The following is a 19432-nucleotide window of genomic DNA, read 5'->3' as shown; positions in this document are numbered from 1 at the left end:
AATACTCAATGTTAAGTCAAGAGTTACAAGTGTCAATAACACTCAATGTTAGTCAGGAGTAACTTCTTAAAAGAATATTAGTTTGTACTTTACAAGAGTATATTGATTAGTAGAACTTGATTGGTTGATCAAGAACTAGACATAATTTATGAGATCAAACAAGTCAGTATAAAAATACTAAATATATGTTCTTTCATTTTATCTCTTACACTGCATGATATATAATTGTTTAAATAACTAAATAAATAATTACGAAGATCTTTTATTTATACTTATATGATCTGACGACACTCAACAAATAATACTAGTAAAAAACTGTAAAAAAAAAATTTAAACACACAATCCAATTTTTTTTTTTTTTATTGATTTTCAGACACAAAATATTGTAAATCTTTCTAAAGATTACTAATATAAATTTTACTTTGTGTGATTTGATAATAGTCAAGGTAAAAAGAGTCCAAAAAATCACCTTAACATTACATCTCTTCCATGCATAAAAAAAAAAGAAGAGAGGATTGACTTATTATGAAATGACACTTCTATCAATAAATTATGGTTTATTCTTAGACCTATGCACACTTCATGTCTTTGTTATATTCAAATTGCAAAATATAAGAAACATTCTCAAATTTTCTCTTATATAAAGATAGTACGAGATTATATATTTTTGTGATTGATGCATTACATTTTATATCTTAGTTTAGATTTCAATATCAAACAACTTTAATCAATAAAACACATAAAAAAAACAAGAAAAAAAAGTATGAAACATATTATAAAAGAGGATAAAAAGGATAAGAAATTATTATAGCAAAAGTAGAGCATGTAAAAATATCCATAAATAAAAAATAATTGAAAAATGAAAACAAGATAATAAGATTAGGACACCAAAGAAAAGAAAATAATATCCTATTAATGTATTATACAAGGCATTAGATACTTATAAGGTGATATAATAAAGCATTACAATGTTATTCTTTTACCTCTTATTTACTTATCAAACATTTAGTGTGCACTTAGTAGAGTTTTTGACACATACTAATTGATGGGTCTTTCCAACAAAATTAAGCACTTTTTCTTTCAATTCAGTTGTCACAAATCTGGTGCTTGTGGGTAGTGTGGCGGTGGCGAATGAAGCTCCGAGTTGTTCGCGCGGCGCTCCCCGCCGCAGCCACCACCACCCCTTTTCTCCACAGGCTCTTCTCCGCGTCCAAATTAGACGACGAAAACGATGGTCGTTTTGTGTCACTCCTTTGCGACATCGTTCGAGGAAAACAGAGTTGGAAGGTGGCTTTGAACGACGCTTCAATTTCATCGGCATTGAGGCCCCATCACGTGGAACAAGTCTTGATCAACACCTTGGACGATTCCAAGTTAGCTTTGAGGTTCTTCAACTTTCTGGGTCTGCACAAAAACATGAACCACTCCACAGCCTCCTTCACCATCTTGGTCCACGCGCTTGTTCAGTGCAGACTATTTTGGCCTGCTAATTCCCTCTTGCACACCCTTCTCCTTCGTGGGTCCCCCCCAAACTACGTTTTTTCACACTTTCTACACTCTTACAAGCATTGTAAGTTCGCGTCCACTTTGGGTTTCGATTTGCTGGTTCAGAGTTACGTGCTAAGTTCACGAGTTTCTGATGCTGTGGTCGTGGTGCAACTCATGTTTGCCAATGCTTTGTTGCCTGAGGTTAGAACATTGAGCTCCCTCTTGAACGGGCTTTTGAGAGTTAGAAAATTTATAACGGTTTGCGAATTGTTTGATGAGTCTGTGAATGCGGGTGTTCGACCTGATCCTTATACTTGCTCCGCTGTGGTTCGGAGTCTCTGCGAATTGAAAGATTTTTGTAGGGCTAAGGAGAAGATTCTGTGGATGGAATCTAATAGGTTTGCTTTGAGTGTTGTAACTTACAATGTCTTGATTCATGGGCTTTGCAAGGGTGATAGAGTTTGGGAAGCTGTTGAGGTTAAAAGATCGTTGAGGGTAAAGGGTTTAGAAGGTGATGTTGTTACATACTGTACATTAGTGCTTGGTTTTTGTAGGGTGCAGCAATTTGAGGCTGGAATTCAGCTTATGGATGATATGGTTGAATTGGGGCTTGCTCCATCCGAAGCTGCTGTGTCGGGGTTAGTAGATGGATTGAGAAAGCAGGGAAAGATTGATGATGCTTATGAGTTGGTAGTTAAGGTAGGGAGGTCTGGTTTTGTGCCGAATTTGTTTGTTTATAACGCATTGATCAATTCTTTGTGCAAAGGTGGAGATTTTGATAAGGCAGAGTTGCTTTATAATAATATGAGTTTGATGAACTTGCATCCCAATGGTATTACTTATTCCATTCTTATTGATTCCTTCTGCAGAAGGGGAAGGTTGGATGTTGCAAGATCTTATTTTGATAGAATGATAGAAGATGGTATAAGAGAAACTCTATATGCCTACAACTCTTTGATAAATGGCCAATGCAAGTTCGGGGATTTGAGTGTAGCCGAGTCTCTGTTTACTGAGATGATCAATAAAGGGGTGGAGCCAACTGCTACAACTTTTACGTCATTGATTAGTGCTTATTGCAAAAACCTACAACTACTAAAAGCATTTGAGCTATATAATGAGATGATTGAGAAAGGAGTTACTCCAAACATTTATACTTTCACAGCACTTATTTCTGGGCTTTGCAGCACTAATAATATGGCAGAAGCATCCAAACTTTTTGATGATTTGCTTGAAAGGAAAATCAAGCCAACTGAGGTAACATATAATGTGTTGATTGAAGGGTATTGTAGGGATAACAACATTGATAAAGCCTTTGAATTGCTTGAAGACATGCTTCAAAAGGGCCTTGTCCCTGACACATATACCTATAGACCTCTTATCAGTGGCCTTTGCTCTAATGGTAGGGTTTCTGAAGCTGGAGATTTTATTGATGCTCTTCACAAGCAGAAAGTAAAGTTAAATGAGATGTGCTATAGTGCACTTCTACATGGCTATTGCCAGGAAGGAAGATTGGTGGAAGCACTGAGTGCTTCTTGTGAAATGATTCAAAGAGGAATCAACATGGATCTGGTTTGCCATGCTGTTCTTATCGACGGTGCTCTAAAGCAGCCAGACAGGAAAACATTTTTTGATGTCTTAAAAAATATGCATGATCAAGGATTGAGACCTGATAATGTAATATATACAAGTATGATAGATGCATACTCCAAAGAAGGATCTCTGAAGAAAGCTTTTGAATGCTGGGATTTGATGGTTACTGAGGAATGCTTTCCTAATGTCGTGACTTATACTGCTTTGATGAATGGTTTATGCAAAGCAGGAGAAATCGACAGAGCAGGTCTTCTTTTTAAAAAGATGCAGGCTGCAAATGTCCCTCCCAATTCAATCACGTATGGCTGTTTTCTTGACAATCTTACGAAGGAGGGGTATATGAAGGAAGCTACAGGGCTTCACCATGCAATGCTTAAAGGGCTTTTAGCAAACACTGTAACATACAACATTATTATCCGAGGCTTCTGCAGACTGGGTAGATTTCATGAAGCCACTGAAGTTCTTTCTGAAATGACTGAAAATGGTATTTTCCCTGACTGTGTTACCTATTCAACATTAATTTATGAGTATTGCAGAAGTGGCAATGTAGGGGCAGCTGTTAAATTATGGGATACCATGTTAAAGAAAGGTCTAAAACCAGATTTGGTTGCATACAACTTGCTAATATATGGCTGTTGCGTTAATGGAGAGCTCGACAAGGCATTTGAATTGCGTGATGATATGTTGAGGAGAGGGATGACGCCAAGACAAAATTTACGAGAATTGCAGAAGGGTGAAGATAAGAGCACTAGTTAAATTGTGGTATAACACGCACAAAACAAAGGTTTAAAACCTGTATTATGGTTGTTGCAGTAATGGCGGGCTCAGAGAAGGGTGAAGCAAGGCAAAATATATAGAATCTGCTGAGGTTCAGTTATCTGGAAATGAGGTTGGTGCTTGAAGCAAGTGGTTTCTAAAGCCTGAAAACGTTGAAGTGTCTGCATAAATAATCTCTATGCCAGGTGAAAGGTTAATATTTGCAAAGTTGAACAAATGTTCTATATAAGAATTAATGACAATTTTCCAAATATCATATATAAATTATGTACTATTCTTTCTGTAGAGGACAAAGTGGAACCTTCCAGACGTGAAAACGAGCATTACCAAAAGGATAAGTGTAGAGAAGAACCGGTTCAAATATTGAAACTAGTTGCAAGGCCTATTTTCAATTTACTTGCAACTTGAAGATGCTATGACACTCTAATGCTAAGCAGTTACATTTGTTGTCATGATCGGTGATTACATAGAGTGCTGCTAAAGTATAGACTGCTTATGAAGCAATTGATACAAATTTTGGTTAGCTGATTGAACATGAAAACTGCAAAAAATTGTATAGCTGTATGAACAGTAGGTAGTGTTTGACAGAACTTTTTTTGGAGTTCTCTATTACTTAAAGAGGAAAAGTTGAGTCACTTTGTGTACAAAAATGCTTAAAATAAAACCAACATTTTACCAACCAACAAAAGTCCAAAAGGTGAAGCTTCTGTCTGGAGACTCATTTTTCGCTCAATATTAAATATTAAAACAGCATTTTATTTTATGTAGTAAATCACCATTTTTTATTTTGATATTGCAGTTAAGTGATGTTTGGGCCAGCTACGTTATGATTGATCATCTCTGCAGTCTGGCTGAAGACAAATCATTCAGTAATTCAATTGGATATCTTGAAGCGGCCATCAAGCAATTGGCGTAGTGAAGATTCAAATCTATGATTTGTGCTAACCACCACTGCACAACTTGTTCATCCACCACTGAACATGCTCCTATTTGTTTAACTTCCAATTTTCTTTCCCCAATCCCATGAACCTTTTTTCGCATATCAGTGAAACGTAGGAGCGTGTTTAAGGCCTCTTCCAACCTTACAAAATAAGGTCTTAACTTTGAGTACCCCGTTAATTCTTTAATCATATTTTATTCATCTGTATTTTTTTTTAACATTTCTAAAAACTTGTTCTGGAATGAATAGGAGGTTATCCAAGAAATTTGTGAGATGCAATGCAAGAATAAAAAATCCATAAATAAGCTTGTTCTAACCTGGCCCAATGGTTGGGGCTTGGATTACATGGTTTATAATTATCGAGCTATAAAAGATAATTCAGAAAATATAAAAAGTATTTGAAGAAATAAAAAGTTAGTAGCATAAATTCTACTGGAGAAAATGTAATATAAGTAATTAGCGACAGAACAACAGAAGAAAAGTAATTGATTAATTACAGGACGAAGGTAACACCTTCTAAAGATAAATTATTATATTATTTTTCATGTATAGTAAAAGTGTCGATTTATCTTGGTTTATTTGAAGTTCATCTTTTGTTTTGGACTATTGTTCTTCTGTGTAATTATCTAAATATGCAGTGAAATCCAATTACTAATTTGGCTGAGACATTTCAATACCAATGACATTTCAATACCAATAACATTGCCTTGGTATGGGAGAAGATTTTCTTATTCCAAATGGCATATCCGAATTTTATTTCAATGGCTGAGAAATTCAAATACCTTCCAAAACCAATCAAGAACCACCATCAAAAAAATATGGAACCACCATGAATAAAACCTTGGCCGTCAATCACCCTGATATAATTAATATCTCATACAAACAGAACATGGTTCCACAGTTTTTATCGGCAAGGATCTCCAAGAAATTTTTTATCATCATCATCATCACTGTCAACTAAAGATTAACCATAAATCCTTTTGTAGACCTGTCAACTAAAGATTAATTGTAAACCCTTTTGTAGGCAAAGAACACGGCAAATCTTGATATGGTCCATAATTAGTTCGATCTGCTATCCTTCGTGAACACTAGGGGTTCATGATAAACAGCACCATGTTGATCCAACAGAAGACTATAGTAGTTTAAGTCCACCTGTTACCTCATCTACTACTTCAACGGGTCCTGCACATCAACATCATCTTACATCAATCTACTTCTAGTATGAAAACTAAATGCATAACCAAAAAAGTTTATTCACTAGAGAAGAGTATTACCAAGAATTGACATCACTGTTCTGGAATCTGGAACAAAAAGGAAAAAAATGTAAATTAACTGCCATTTGCATTAAATATATACACATAACTATATTATACAGATCAAACAAGTAGAATATGTATCGAATAACCAAAGTAAAGCCGGTCCTTTATCTAATTTTACTATTTAACATGGAAATCAAACAATCTTTTCTCACATGAGATAGACATATTATAGACAATCCAAAAGAACCAATTTAGCAACTCTACTAGTCAGAATGCAAGTATGAACCAACATTTTCTAGTATGAATTGAAGTTCAATATAAAAAGGACCATGAGATGACCATTTCATTTCAGTGAGAAGCTGGGAAACTCTAGTCGCAATTCTAACTGTCCACAGCTTCTTATGATGCATAGACACAGTCCAGATAATGTTTAAAATACAAAGCTGACACAACACAACTACTCTTAAAATATATATGATGCAATGTGTAAGATACATGTCCATAAAAAGAATTCATAACACAAAATATATACATAGTTGCAATTCCTAAAATCTAAATGAAGGAGTTGTTGAACTGTAATAAAATAGAAAATTATAATCCATTTATCATAAATCATTGCCTACTGCCTACAAATAGGAATAAAACGTATGTCCTTGAATATCATTGGTAAAGCGGATAGCTTCAACATTGAGTTCATCAAGGGGCAATGTTTCTATGCTTTTATCTTATACAAGCATCTGTGTCTCATCTGTCTTCATTAGATTCTAAAAAACAAAAAACTTGGATACTTCAGAGATACTGGTGAAGCATCTAAGAGTTTCCATCAGATACATATCAAATACATATTCCATGAAGCAAATGCAAGCATCAAAGCTTCATAGATGACTTCCATAGATACAGTCTCACATATCACACAATTAATCAAGATATACGGCAAAAAGTGAGACAGAAGAGAAGATTCACTTAATCCAAGAGTAACTATTGTCTTTAAAATAACCTTTTTTACAAAATTTCATACTACTTGACAGCTAGTTGATACTTGATACAAGCTACTCGTTATCTATAAGCAACTACTTAATGGAATTTTCAAATACTCACTTGGTGCAATCTGTGTTCTCCCAGCATCAATTGTGATATGGGTGGGTAACTTCAGAGATTTAGCCCTTTCCTAACTCATTAAGCAATATTATACAAAAACAAAACCAGCTTTAGATAAAAGGAGCCATGCATAAAAAGAATAATAAATGGGAAGAAAAAGATGTAGCAATTGCATCTTAGGGAAATGATGGAAGAAGACAATGGAAACCAGATTAATTGTTTTAATCTACTTCAGAGAAATTAAGTTTAGTCTACTTTTGGAGAAAGTCAAGCAATTGATAGAAGAGGAATTGATTATATTGACAAAGATAATACCAATAGATGATAATATCATGTATATGGTGCATTTGAATAATCTTTGATAAAAAGTGCTTTAATGATATAACATTTAAAAAGTGATTTCAGAAGCTACTCTTGCTGGCTGGCTTCCAAGGAAAAATTAAAACTATATTGTCAAGAAAATATCACCATTTTTATAAACATGTTTTCATTAATTAACAATATTTATACCTCAGGAAAAAAACACAAACAAATGGCACCACAGTTTATATAAAACCAGTAGATAAAACAACATAGTCCATAACTACTTGATTCTAACTATATTTGCAGATAACATATTAAACCTTTTTATGCTATCCTTTTTTGTTAAAATTGAAGAGCTAGCAATATTTGTCCTCACAGGATAACTGCACTTTGTAACAAAGTTTACCATGTTGCCTTTGGGTAAGATACTTGACCTTTCTAAGTTAAAAAGTTAAGAACATAGAAAACCCTAGATTTTTTAGAATAATGTTAAAATAATACAAAATGCATCATTTACTCTGATGCCGTTTGATCCATTCAATAAGAAAGGCTTTAGGCAGTTCCAGTAAGTTAAAAACTGACTCATTTTTTTCCCTCACTTCACTGGTTGAAGTGTCAAAAAGAATGTGTATTTTCTATTTTAATCCTAGTTGCTGACCTTGTCTTGCATATTTTCTCATGTAATTGCCAAACTACTTCATGTGGTTCACTTCATGGGCAAAAGTGTGGACTAATATCTACTGAGTGAAAAATCAACAACTGAGGTCTTCACCGTTTCATAGTTCGTTTTACTATTACAATCTTAGCCATTGACTTTTCGATTAACAGCTATATCTCCACATTTATCCTCTAAGGTGCACCCCTTTAACACAGTCAAACCTTAAAACAAAAACTAGCAACCAAATTTTTACAAGCTTAACTAAAATATAGGCAATTTTACATCTATTTTATTGAATTAAAGTTAATTGGTTTCCAATCAAATTACATTGTGATCAAATTACTGATTAATGTATTGAGGAATGCAAACAACACACTCTTTAGAGCATTCTTTATAACACTTTTTATTGGTTAAAACTTAAAACTCATTAGAAACTACAAAAATAATGAGTGGGACTCAAAAAAATAAGAAGACACCCAAAAATTGTGTTTTTCAATAAATTTCAGCCGATAGTATCAAGTGCAAAAACAGTGTGCAGCTAACATTTTTCTTGATGCATTATAGCAGCCAAGTACCCAGCACAATTTTTTAAATAGATATTACACAAAAACTTAGCTAATGCACAAAATTGACCTAAACAACACTCACTTGCAAAGCCAGCATATCTTCTTCGCTTTCAATTTTGACAACAACCTTTGGCTGCGCAGACATCTCCCACCTGCACATTGATATTTGACAAAAGCTTCTGAATGAAATTATACAATGCAGATTAACCTTCAAGTGAAATCAAGGCTACCGCAGTACCTATTCAACGCCTTTGGTGCTCGATGAAGGAGCTTTTTATAGAGACCTAACGTTGCATGACTGCCAAAAAAAACAGAGAAAGTAGTGAGTTTGAACCATTAATCAGGTTTTCATTGAATAACAATAACATAAAAGTCCATAGAATGAAAAGAGAAGATGAAGATAAATGAAAAAAGAGAGTTATAAATCAGTCCACAAACTAGACAACCAGACTAATAGAAGTCTCAAACTCAGCATATTCAAAGTTAATATTTTGAAAAATTACAAACCTGCATTGAGCAGCAATCTTCCCTTTACCCATTTTAAGATCATTCCTGACAACGAGAATCTGCAGAAAAAGGAACAATTTTTATGCAGCCCATTAAGATTGAGTACATGGGTTTGGAGAAAAAAAGAGGGGATTTTGAGTACCATCTTAAAATCATCGAGAATGTCAGCTAGTTGTTCAATCTGAAGAGGGTCTTTGAGTTTGGACTTACTATTCCTCTTCTTATTGTCTGTGTCGTTGAGAAGTGTAGCATCGTTGCGTTTGGCCAATAATTTACGTGAGAAGAGGAAAGTAGGAGGATACTGAGAACCAATGAAGTAACCCAAAGCAAGATAACCAGCGCCCACAAGAATGGCACTCAACCATGTCAGTTCCATCAATGATTCAATGATTTAGGGTTTCAGAGGAAGGGAACAATACCACTCAATCTCAACCTTTGTAAATGGTCAATTTCTCATACAAAGTGTACTTTTTTCTTTCTAAAGTGAGAAGATGGGCGAAATATATATATATATATATATATATATATATATATATATATATATATATAAAGTCTCTTTATGCTCTTTTCAATAAAATAAATAAATAATCAAAATTTATTTATAATTTATTAATTCAAAATGGCAAACTCACAATGTTATATACATGTTTTGTTTGAAAAAGAAGAAATAAATAAAATCAAATTAACAGGTAGAATAGAACAGAAAGATAGAGAAATAGATAAAAATAATAATGGATAAGGTTTGGTTGAATGTAAATAAAAAAATAAATACAATGATTTTTTTTTAATATTTTCTATTTGAAAATTAATTTTATTTTTATTATTATACAAATTTTGTAAAGAAAAAAAAGAAACAATGTGCCGCCATAAACTATTACAGAAAAGAAAAAAAAAACAACTTGTAACATTTATACCATTAAACAACCATTTGCTAACTTTTTATTTAATGTATTTTTTTTAATTAGATAGTTTTTATCTTTTAATAAGTAAAAAATAATTTATTTATTTATTTTAACTATTTTTTTAAAATAACTGTTATATAATCTGTTCAAAATTATTTTTATAAAAATATATATATATATATATATATATTAATTTTTTATTAATTATTCATAAATATAATAAAGTTATAAAATTGTATATTTTAATGTAATAGAATGGATGTATTTTCTTTAGTAATTATGTAAAAGAATAATTTTTAATTTATACAATTATTTTGTTTTGGATCTATTCATATTCTTAGATGTTTTTACTCCCTTTTAGCAAATTATTCATATTTTTTTTACTACCACTTATGCATTTTATTATTTATCTACTATAAACTAAAAATAGTGTAAATATTATAATTATGCACAGCAAATTACAACACAAAAAGTATTTAATAAGATTTGTTAGAAATTTCTTGCAACATTTATCAAATGTTGTGTTTTGTAATAACATGGGTTCACCTCGTTCATTTCTTTAAATAAGGATTTTTTTTATGAAAACACATTGCACAAAAAATAATGTCAATGTTAATCGATTTTTCAATTGATCTTCAATTGAAAATATTTTCATACACTCTCATACAAAATAATAGTAAGATTCATGGTTCTCTCCATTACACCATTTCTTATTATTTTACTTAATTTTATCTTTACACTAACAAGAGTTTGTTAACCGTATCTCTCTCTGTGTGGAAGACGTATTGTATTTATATTCAAAAAAAGGTAACTAATTGCATACAGAGTTTGATCCATGATCTGATTCTTAAGGCAACTAACCAACTAACGTTATTCTTAAGCTAAGACTTGTTCAACTTCTACAAACGCGTGTTCCACTTCTACAGATGTGTTAGATTGACTAATTCTAACAGTCCCCTTCAATCCCAACAGGTTTTATACATGTTGAGATTGTTACAATGTGTAATAAAGAGAGTTCTAGACAGTGGTTTTGTTAGGATATCAGCCACTTGATCACTTGATGAAATAAATCGAACTTCCATTGCTTTGCGTATCACTTGTTCTCGAACAAAATGGAAGTCAACTTCAATATGTTTTGTTCTTGCATGAAACACTGGATTTGAAGTTAAGTATGTAGCTCCTAGATTGTCACACCAGAGCCGAGGAGCTTTTAATTGATACACACCAAGCTCCTTCAATAATGATTTTATCCAGATCATTTATGCTGTCAGATTCGCAATGGCCTTGTATTCTGCTTCGGTGCTCGATCTGGACACTGTGGCTTGTTTTCTAGAGCTCCAGGAAATTAGATTTGCTCCAAGAAATACAGCAAAGCTGCTAGTTGAACGTCGATCATCAGGAAAACCAGCCCAATCAGCATCAGAAAACCCGGACAACAGCATTGTTGGAGACTTCTGAATTCTGATTCCCAAATCTAATGTGCCCTTTACATAACGAAGGATTCTCTTTACAGCACTCCAATGAGTATGAAGGTATTGGCAAACCTTGTTGACAGCAAATGCCAAATCAGGCCTGGTCATTGTCAAGTATTGCAATGCTCCCACAGTACTTATGTATTTAAATTGTTCTTCAATTGATAAGAGTGTTCTCTGCTCTTTGAATAATTTCTCAGCTGAGCCCATTGGAGTGGACATGGGTTTGTATTTTTCCATGGTTGCTTTCTTCAACAAATCTAATGCATATCTTCGTTGTGACAGTGTGATGCCATCTCTTGCCTTCTTGACTTCAATACCCAGAAAATACTAAAGATCACCTAAGTCTTTTACAGCAAAATCTATTTTCAACTCCTGAATCAACCTTTCGGTGGCTTGATCAGAGGAGCTCACGATAATTATATCATCAACGTATATGAGCATATAGATGGTTACCTCTCTGTTTTTAAGGATAAACAAAGATGAATCAATTACAGAAGCTCTAAAGCCTAATTCCATAAGCTTTCCAGTCAGCCTTGAGTGCCAAGCCTTTGGAGCCTGTTTCAGGCCATAAAGCACTTTCTTGAGTTTGCATATGTATTCCTTTGGTTTATATGGGTCTTGAAATCCTGGTGGTTGTCGCATGTACACTTCCTCTTCCAAAATTCCATGCAAGAATGCATTTTGGATATCAACTTGTCTCATATTCCAGCCTTTGGTTACTGCTAGTGAAAGAATAACTCTGATTGTTGATGGCTTGACCACGAGGCTAAAGGTATCACTGTAATCAATGCCAAATCTTTGCTTGAACCCTTTAGCAACCAACCTTGCTTTCAATCTCTCCACTGATCCATCCGCTTTCCTTTTCACTTTATACACCCATCGACTATCAATGAGATTTATGCCAGGTTTTGGTGGATCGAGATCCCAAGTCTCATTATGTTGTAATTCTGAGAGCTCATTATTCATTGCTTCCCGCCAGCCTGGACTTTGTAGAGTTTCCTGCAAGTTTTGAGGTTCAGTAACTGTATCGTCTCAGTAGCATTCTTTAGTACAATTATTGTAGTCGGATTTTTGACAGTGACAACACCGGTAAACTTTCTTGAGGTCTCTGAATATCTGACAGTACCATCAGTGAACTGTTTTGCTTGGACAATGTTATTTTTCAATCTTGTTTTCATTGGGTGTTGATTAATCGCCTCAGATGTTTCACCATCAGAAGTTTCTTGTTCGAACATCTGTTCTTGGAAATTGATTGGACTGTTCTCAGCTTCCTGTTCTGCAACAATTTCTGGACTTATTGTATTATCTGCAGGATGCAAGCTTATGCCAGACAAGTTGTTATTAGCAACATTATTAGATTGACCATCAATTATATGAGAATCATTAACAACTGGTTCAATATTTGTGAGAGCATTTTCAGTGTAAGGAACGGGTTTAACGAAGGCTGGGAGTAGAGCAGACTGGTGTGAATTTTTGGTTTGGATTTATGACTTAGAATTTAATTCTTCAAAAGGAAACACATTTTCATCAAAGATTACATCTCTAGAGATGTAAATTCGTTTTGTACTTCTATCTAAGCACTTGTATCCCTTATGAGAAGAACTATAGCCTAAGAAGACACACCTAGTGGTTCGAAAACTCAGTTTCTTGGTGTTGTAAGGCCTTAAATTGGGCCAGCAAGCACAACCAAACACCTTAAGCATGGTGTAATCTGGATTTTTTGCAAATAATTTATGAAGTGGTGTGTCTTGTTGTATGATTCGAGATGGTAGTCTATTTATAAGGAAACAAGTTGTATTGAAGGCTTCATCCCAATAGGACAAAGGCATGTTAGTTTGGGCAAGTAAAGTAAGGCCAGTTTCCACAATGTGTCTATGTTTTCTTTCTACCAACCCATTTTGTTGATGTGTGTGAGGACAAGAAATACGATGCTCAATTCCAGTTGTTTTGAAATATTGGTGCAAACGATGGTATTCACCCCCCAATCTGACTGGACAAAGCGAATTTTGGTGTTTAGCATGGTTTCAACATGTTTTTGAAACTGAAGAAACACAGACTCAACATCAGACCTTGCATTTCAAAAAAAAATCCAAACATATCTGCTAAAATCATCAACAAATGAAACATAATATTTAGAATTATTCAATGAGACCATGGCTGGACCCCATACATCAGTATGAATCAATTGAAGAAGTGTTGTAGATACATGTTGAGAAGAAACAAAGGGTAATTGATGGGCTTTTCCTAGTTGACAAGCATGGCAAATTAAGGAAGAAGAAACTCTAGTATCTATAGCTAAGTTATTATTTTTCAAGATTCTAATTGTGATTGGGGAAGCAGGATGCCCAAGTCTTCTGTGCCATTGTTCTTTCGAAAGTTTGACTGTCAGGAATGCTTTGCTGGAATTATTTGGTAAAGTGTAGAGGCCATTCTTACATCCACTTGTGGCCACAACTGCTTGTTTAAGATTGTCTTCGGCTTGACCTGATCAAATCTGTGCCAACATTGCAAAGCACCATGGTTTGGCTTACCACAAATATGACAGACGTTGTCTGAGTTGCTTTGTGCCTTTGATGGCTGACATCCAGAATTGTTTCTAGTGTGCCATGTTTGTCCTCGGCCACCATTTGATTGACGACCACGACCACGACCACCACGAAGTCCATTAGTTCCTCCTCAATTAGGCATTTTGTTGACATTGTTAGCAGAAGAAAATTGCTCAAGAGTACCATTACGCAGATGACGCATCTCGTAGCTCAGCATATGAGCATACACATCGCTGACAGTGTAAACATCTGTTCTAGTTGTAATACTTGTGACAAGAGGATCATAAACTGGACCAAGTCCTTGCAGCATGTAGGCGATGAGTTCTTCATCCTCTACTGCTTGCCAATGGCAGCAAGAGTGTCTCCGAGACGTTTTACTTTACAAAAATAGTCAGCAATTGTCATGTCCTTCTTTTGGATCATGGAGAGTTCCATACGGATCTGCATTGCTCGTGCTCGAGACGTGGAGGCAAATTGCCGCTCCAGCGTAGCCCAGGCTTCTTGTGCAGTGGTGATTCCGACCACCGTGCTGAGAACTTCCTTGATAACCGATGAGTTGATGATGAGACTGAGTACCAGCTGGTCCTGGGGTACCAGACTGTGAATTCAGGATTAACAATAATTTTGCGGCTCCCTGTTTCTTCACTTGACTCAACAATAATCGTTTGGTTTGGTGGTGGCATGGATCCATCCACAAACCCAACCAGCCCCTGACTACGTAAGTAGGGAAGGATTTGAGCAGACCACAACAAATAATTTTCTTGTGTGAGTTTAACACTAATCACTTGGCTGATTGATGGTGAAGACATTGTATTGATTTGAAGGGAGTTCGACATGGTTAGCAGCAGAAAAGATGGATCTCGTGGATCTCTAGTGCTCTGATACCATAACAAGAGTTTGCTAACCGTACCTCTCTGTGGACGTATTGTATTTATATTCAAAAAAGGGTAACTGATTGCATACAGAGTTGGATCCATGATCTGATTCTTAAGGCAACTAACAAATTAACGCTATTCTTGAGCTAAGACTTGTTCAACTTCTACAAACGTGTTCCACTTCTATAAATGTGTTAGATTGACTAATTCTAACATACACATCACAGCTCCTCTATTTATGCAATGATAACGATCATATACTCTATTTTATAATTTTATAATTTATGTTTGTAATAACATTTAATATATATGTAATGGTATTATAAGTATATAAACCGATTATATATCTGATGATGGTGCAAAGAAAGAAATGAATTGAAAATGCATTATATTAATTTTTACATTTCATCTACTTGGGAGTTTTTATTTACGGTTAGTTTAGAAAATAAAAAACTCCACCAAAAATTTGTATGTAAGAAAGAAATAATACCATTCAACCATTTCTTTGCACCTAATGGAAATAATAAGAATCCTTTATTATAGTAGGCAATCATTCATTTCCCATTTTGAATTAGTTATTCATTTTGTTTTCATTATTTTTCTCATACTTTTTTTCTGTCATAATTTGAACACACTATTTTTGTATGAAAATAAATTAGTATTAAACAATAATTTCTCTAATGTATTTTTTAATTAGATAGTTTTATCTTTTAGTAGATAAATAAAAATATGAATAGAATGAATGTACTTTCTTTAGTAATTATGTAAAAATATAACTTTTTAATTTATACAATTGTTTTGTTTTGGGTCTATTCATATTTTTAAATATTTTCACTCCTTTTTTTTAGCAAATTATTCAATTTTTTTAACTGCCGCTTATGCCTTTTCTTATTTATATGTTATAAACTAAAAATAGGGTAAATACGTGTCTGGAAAACAGATATCAATAAGACAACTGTAAAAGTTATATAAATTTGATGTAATAAGTTTAAATATATATATATATATATATATATAATAAAGGATAAATTTATAATTAAATAATATAAAAATATATTAAAATAATAATATTAAAAATAAGAATTAAAATATAAATATATATATATATATATATATAATACAGATAAATTTATAATTAAATAATATAAAAAAATATTAAAATAATAATGCTTGAAAACACATTGCTTTAATCAATTTTGCCTTTATTAAAAATTGTAACCTTCTCTTCACTGCGTTACATAGTTTGTCAATATCTTTAAATTTGGAATCTTTAACAAAAAAGAAAACGTTTTACTATTATATTATTAAGTATGAATTGCACTCATTTATATATATATATATATTTTTTATTATTAACAAAAATTGTATTTAAGTGTTAATGTTAGAGTCACACAGTGGTTAGGCCTTTATTAGTCATAATATTTAATATTAATATGCGTTAAAATACGTTATGAATCAAAGATATGATGTTACAAGAAGAAAATGATGAAGTTATTAAAGATAAAAAATTAATTTATTGTTTCAATTTATATTTTAGAAATCAAATTCAGAATATGAGCAATAGCAGTAATAGTTGGGGAGAGACTGTTGACAACATCATATGAACTAGCTATAAAAAGCGAAGCATGCTAAATTCATCATCTCTTAGAAGCATTTATCTGTTTCAAATCCAATCCTAAACCCTAATAAGATAGAAACAAAGAAAAGGGAATTTAAAAATGGTAGTGCAGGGAAAACAGCGGTGGCGGGGCACCACATCCACATTTCCCCATGAGCCTCTGTTTTCAATTTCATCGTCATTATTAATATTAATTATTAATGGAAATATGTGATTGCATTATCTCTGTAGCAGATATTTTGGCTTGTCCATGCTCTACGTTCACATATCACTGACACGACTACTGAGCCAAACACCAAACACTACCACGTGCTATTTCGCATCGATTTTCTCATCGACACAAAATCATGAACAGTGAAAACCATCCACAACAATCCAAATGCTTCTTCCAGAAAACAGAAAAGATGAGAAACAGTAAAACTAGAATGATGAAATGCAACAGAAATTGAAATCATGGAAGATAAAGAAAACTAGAGAGAATAATAAAGATCCTAAAATTATTTTTATTGAAGGTAGCTCATCATTTTTATATTTCTCATGACACACTCCAATCACTCTATTACCACATACTGATATTAGAAATAAAGGAAAGGATTCAAAGGGAAGGACGCCACAATCCCCTATAAAAGATAACACAGAAAAAAACGACACCGAAAACAGACACAGATTCAGAGCCACCAGCACAGAGACAACAACCGCCTCGGGTCAACGCCGTCCATCTAGGAGAGTTGACCACAGTCAGCGATGGCGACCGGCCTCGCGGTCTTGCCGGATCCGGATCCGACCTTCTCGATGTCCTTCACCACGTCCAGGCCTTCGACGACCTGTCCGAAGACCACGTGCTTGCCGTCGAGCCACTCCGTCTTCGTTGTGCAGATGAAGAACTGAGATCCGTTGGTTCCGGGACCGGCGTTGGCCATGGACAGAATGCCGGGGCCGGTGTGCTTCTTCACGAAGTTCTCGTCTGCGAACTTGGCGCCGTAGATCGACTCGCCTCCTGTACCGTTTCCGGCAGTAAAGTCACCGCCCTGGCACATGAAGTTCGGGATCACACGATGGAAGATCGATCCCTTGAAGTGGAGCGGCTTGCCGCTGCGACCGACTCCCTTCTCACCGGTGCAAAGGGCGCGGAAGTTCTCGGCGGTGCGGGGAGTGACGTCGGCGTAGAGCTCAAACACGATCCTGCCGGCGGGTTGGCCGCCGATGGTCATGTCGAAGAAGACCTTAGGGTTCGGCATAGTTGCAGAGACGGGAAATGGAAGTCACAGTAAGGAAGCAGAAGAGGGATTAGGGTTTTGGTTGACGTTGAGATTGACGAGAGAGAGATATTTATAGTGGCGCGTGATGGCGAATGGCTCCGGAAGTGACCGTTTGATGGGACACGTGGCGGGGTGTGAGTGAAGTGGATTAACTATGGTTGAGTTTGGAGTTGACTAGGGTTAGTTAAGCGGATCCTATGTCACGGATATGCTCTTCTTATTATGCCTGTGAGTTTGATGGGTGTGGACTTTTCAAGCTTTTTTTCTTCTTCTTAAAACCATTTTTTAACATCTTTTTACTATCAAAAATTCAAAATTAAATCATTTTCTTTACACATTCATAAACCCCACTCATTTAGTACACAATGTCCCTTCATTTCTTAATCATCTTCTTTTAAACAAATTTATCTAACTCATTAACTTCATCATATATTTTTTGTACTTTTCAAGTCAACAAAAACATTCCAAATATAGCACCATTATGAAATTAATTTTAAATTTAATTACAAGACAAATATTCAACTTACAACAATAGATTTCCTCCTAATTCAATAACTGAAAAAATTGTTTATAGTTAACAAATATATATTAATTGTATTGAACTAAAATGTCAAATAAAAAAAAGTTACAATTTTTATTATACCAAAATTATGTTTGTACTTTTTAAATAAGCATTTTTAATTTATGTTTTCAATTTAAAAACATTTACTGAACTTAAAAGAAAATATGTTTATTTTCCATGATTTAATCAGAGCAATAAAATTGTAAATTTTATTATTTCAGCTTTAAAATTAAGTTTCTTTAAGTTAAATTTGAAATGTTTTTCCTGAATTTTCTGCTTTTTAAATTTGGAATAAAGAAAGTGTGTTGTTGTGGAGGAGAAATTGGTGGAGTTTTATTTGATATTTAAAAGTGTGTTTATGAGAAGGGGAAAAAAGAGAAAGAAAAAGAAAAGAAAAGAAAAGTTGCGTGAGAATTTTGATTATATTATTTGGTGGAGATAGCGTGAGAATTAGTTGATGTGAAAAAAGATGGGACGAATGAATGTGGACATGGATTCATCAAAGGAGGGACCATGCATCGCTCTCTTTTCTTTCAACATTTTTCTGTCACTTCGACACTGTTACATTTCTAAGCCACAAAAACCTCTCAATTTTTATTTTTATTTCTATCACGTGATTTTAATATACATTTTTTGCACTGGTTAAAGTGTTTTTAAAATATAAACCCCTTTTCTAAATGAAAAGTGAAGCTTGGATCATTTGCGTATAAAAAAATGTGTTATTAATGTTCTTAGAAGTAGCTGGCCAGAAGCATTCATTACTGTGTCAAGTCAATGCAGTCCACTTTCATTCCCAAAACTCATTTAATAATAAAAAAATATATACTTTAATAATCCTGTTAGTTATATATAATTTTTATGTGACAGTTTTAAAAAACTTATAATAAAATTGTGTAAAATATTATTAAAATGATAATATTGGGAGTTATATCATGGTTTAGAAAAAAAAAAAAGCTATCAATATCCCAATGATATATAGTCTTTCTGGTGTTGAAGCTTTAATTTCCTA

At 33.9% G+C, this 19432-nt stretch overlaps 3 protein-coding genes and 1 non-coding gene across 6 annotated transcripts; 1 reads left to right on the top strand and 3 right to left on the bottom strand.

The window, feature by feature from the left end:
- The first annotated feature begins 1001 nt into the window (after positions 1–1001).
- LOC137831206 (Pentatricopeptide repeat (PPR) superfamily protein) lies at positions 1002–5060 on the top strand. Of its 3 annotated transcripts, none has more exons than XM_068639149.2 (3): positions 1002–4040; positions 4142–4552; positions 4655–5060. In XM_068639149.2, exon 1 carries the CDS (start codon positions 1132–1134, stop codon positions 3832–3834), a length of 2703 nt encoding a protein of 900 aa, XP_068495250.2. In that variant the 5' UTR covers positions 1002–1131; the 3' UTR covers positions 3835–4040; positions 4142–4552; positions 4655–5060. The 3 variants fall into 3 exon arrangements, with proteins under 3 accessions (XP_068495250.2, XP_068496046.2, XP_090153976.1); XM_068639945.2 differs by having other exon boundaries at positions 1002–4047; XM_090297850.1 differs by lacking the exon at positions 4655–5060 and having other exon boundaries at positions 2049–2187; positions 2358–4040.
- A 576-nt stretch (positions 5061–5636) lies between these two features.
- Positions 5637–9681, bottom strand: LOC137830140 (uncharacterized). The gene is made up of 7 exons (XM_068637693.2): positions 9329–9681; positions 9187–9245; positions 8918–8977; positions 8762–8831; positions 7153–7222; positions 6070–6096; positions 5637–5977 (listed from the first exon to the last, which is right to left on the bottom strand). Exons 1-7 carry the CDS (start codon positions 9560–9562, stop codon positions 5928–5930), a joined length of 570 nt encoding a protein of 189 aa, XP_068493794.1. The 5' UTR covers positions 9563–9681; the 3' UTR covers positions 5637–5927.
- A 4629-nt stretch (positions 9682–14310) lies between these two features.
- On the bottom strand, positions 14311–14449 carry LOC137811727 (small nucleolar RNA Z247). Its single transcript, XR_011081130.2, has one exon. It is a non-coding gene; the product is annotated as a small nucleolar RNA Z247 (small nucleolar RNA).
- Positions 14450–17085: 2636 nt separating this feature from the next.
- LOC137829378 (peptidyl-prolyl cis-trans isomerase 2) lies at positions 17086–17920 on the bottom strand. Its single transcript, XM_068636505.2, has one exon. It carries the CDS (start codon positions 17838–17840, stop codon positions 17322–17324), a length of 519 nt encoding a protein of 172 aa, XP_068492606.1. The 5' UTR covers positions 17841–17920; the 3' UTR covers positions 17086–17321.
- Between the last annotated feature and the right edge of the window lie 1512 nt (positions 17921–19432).

Source organism: Phaseolus vulgaris, chromosome 11 (genome assembly GCF_051622355.1).
Source record: "Phaseolus vulgaris cultivar YP4 chromosome 11, ASM5162235v1, whole genome shotgun sequence".
Taxonomy (NCBI): Eukaryota; Viridiplantae; Streptophyta; class Magnoliopsida; order Fabales; family Fabaceae; genus Phaseolus; species Phaseolus vulgaris.
The sequence above is the reverse complement of the archived record's forward strand: the minus strand, read 5'-3'. Positions and strand labels throughout refer to the sequence as shown.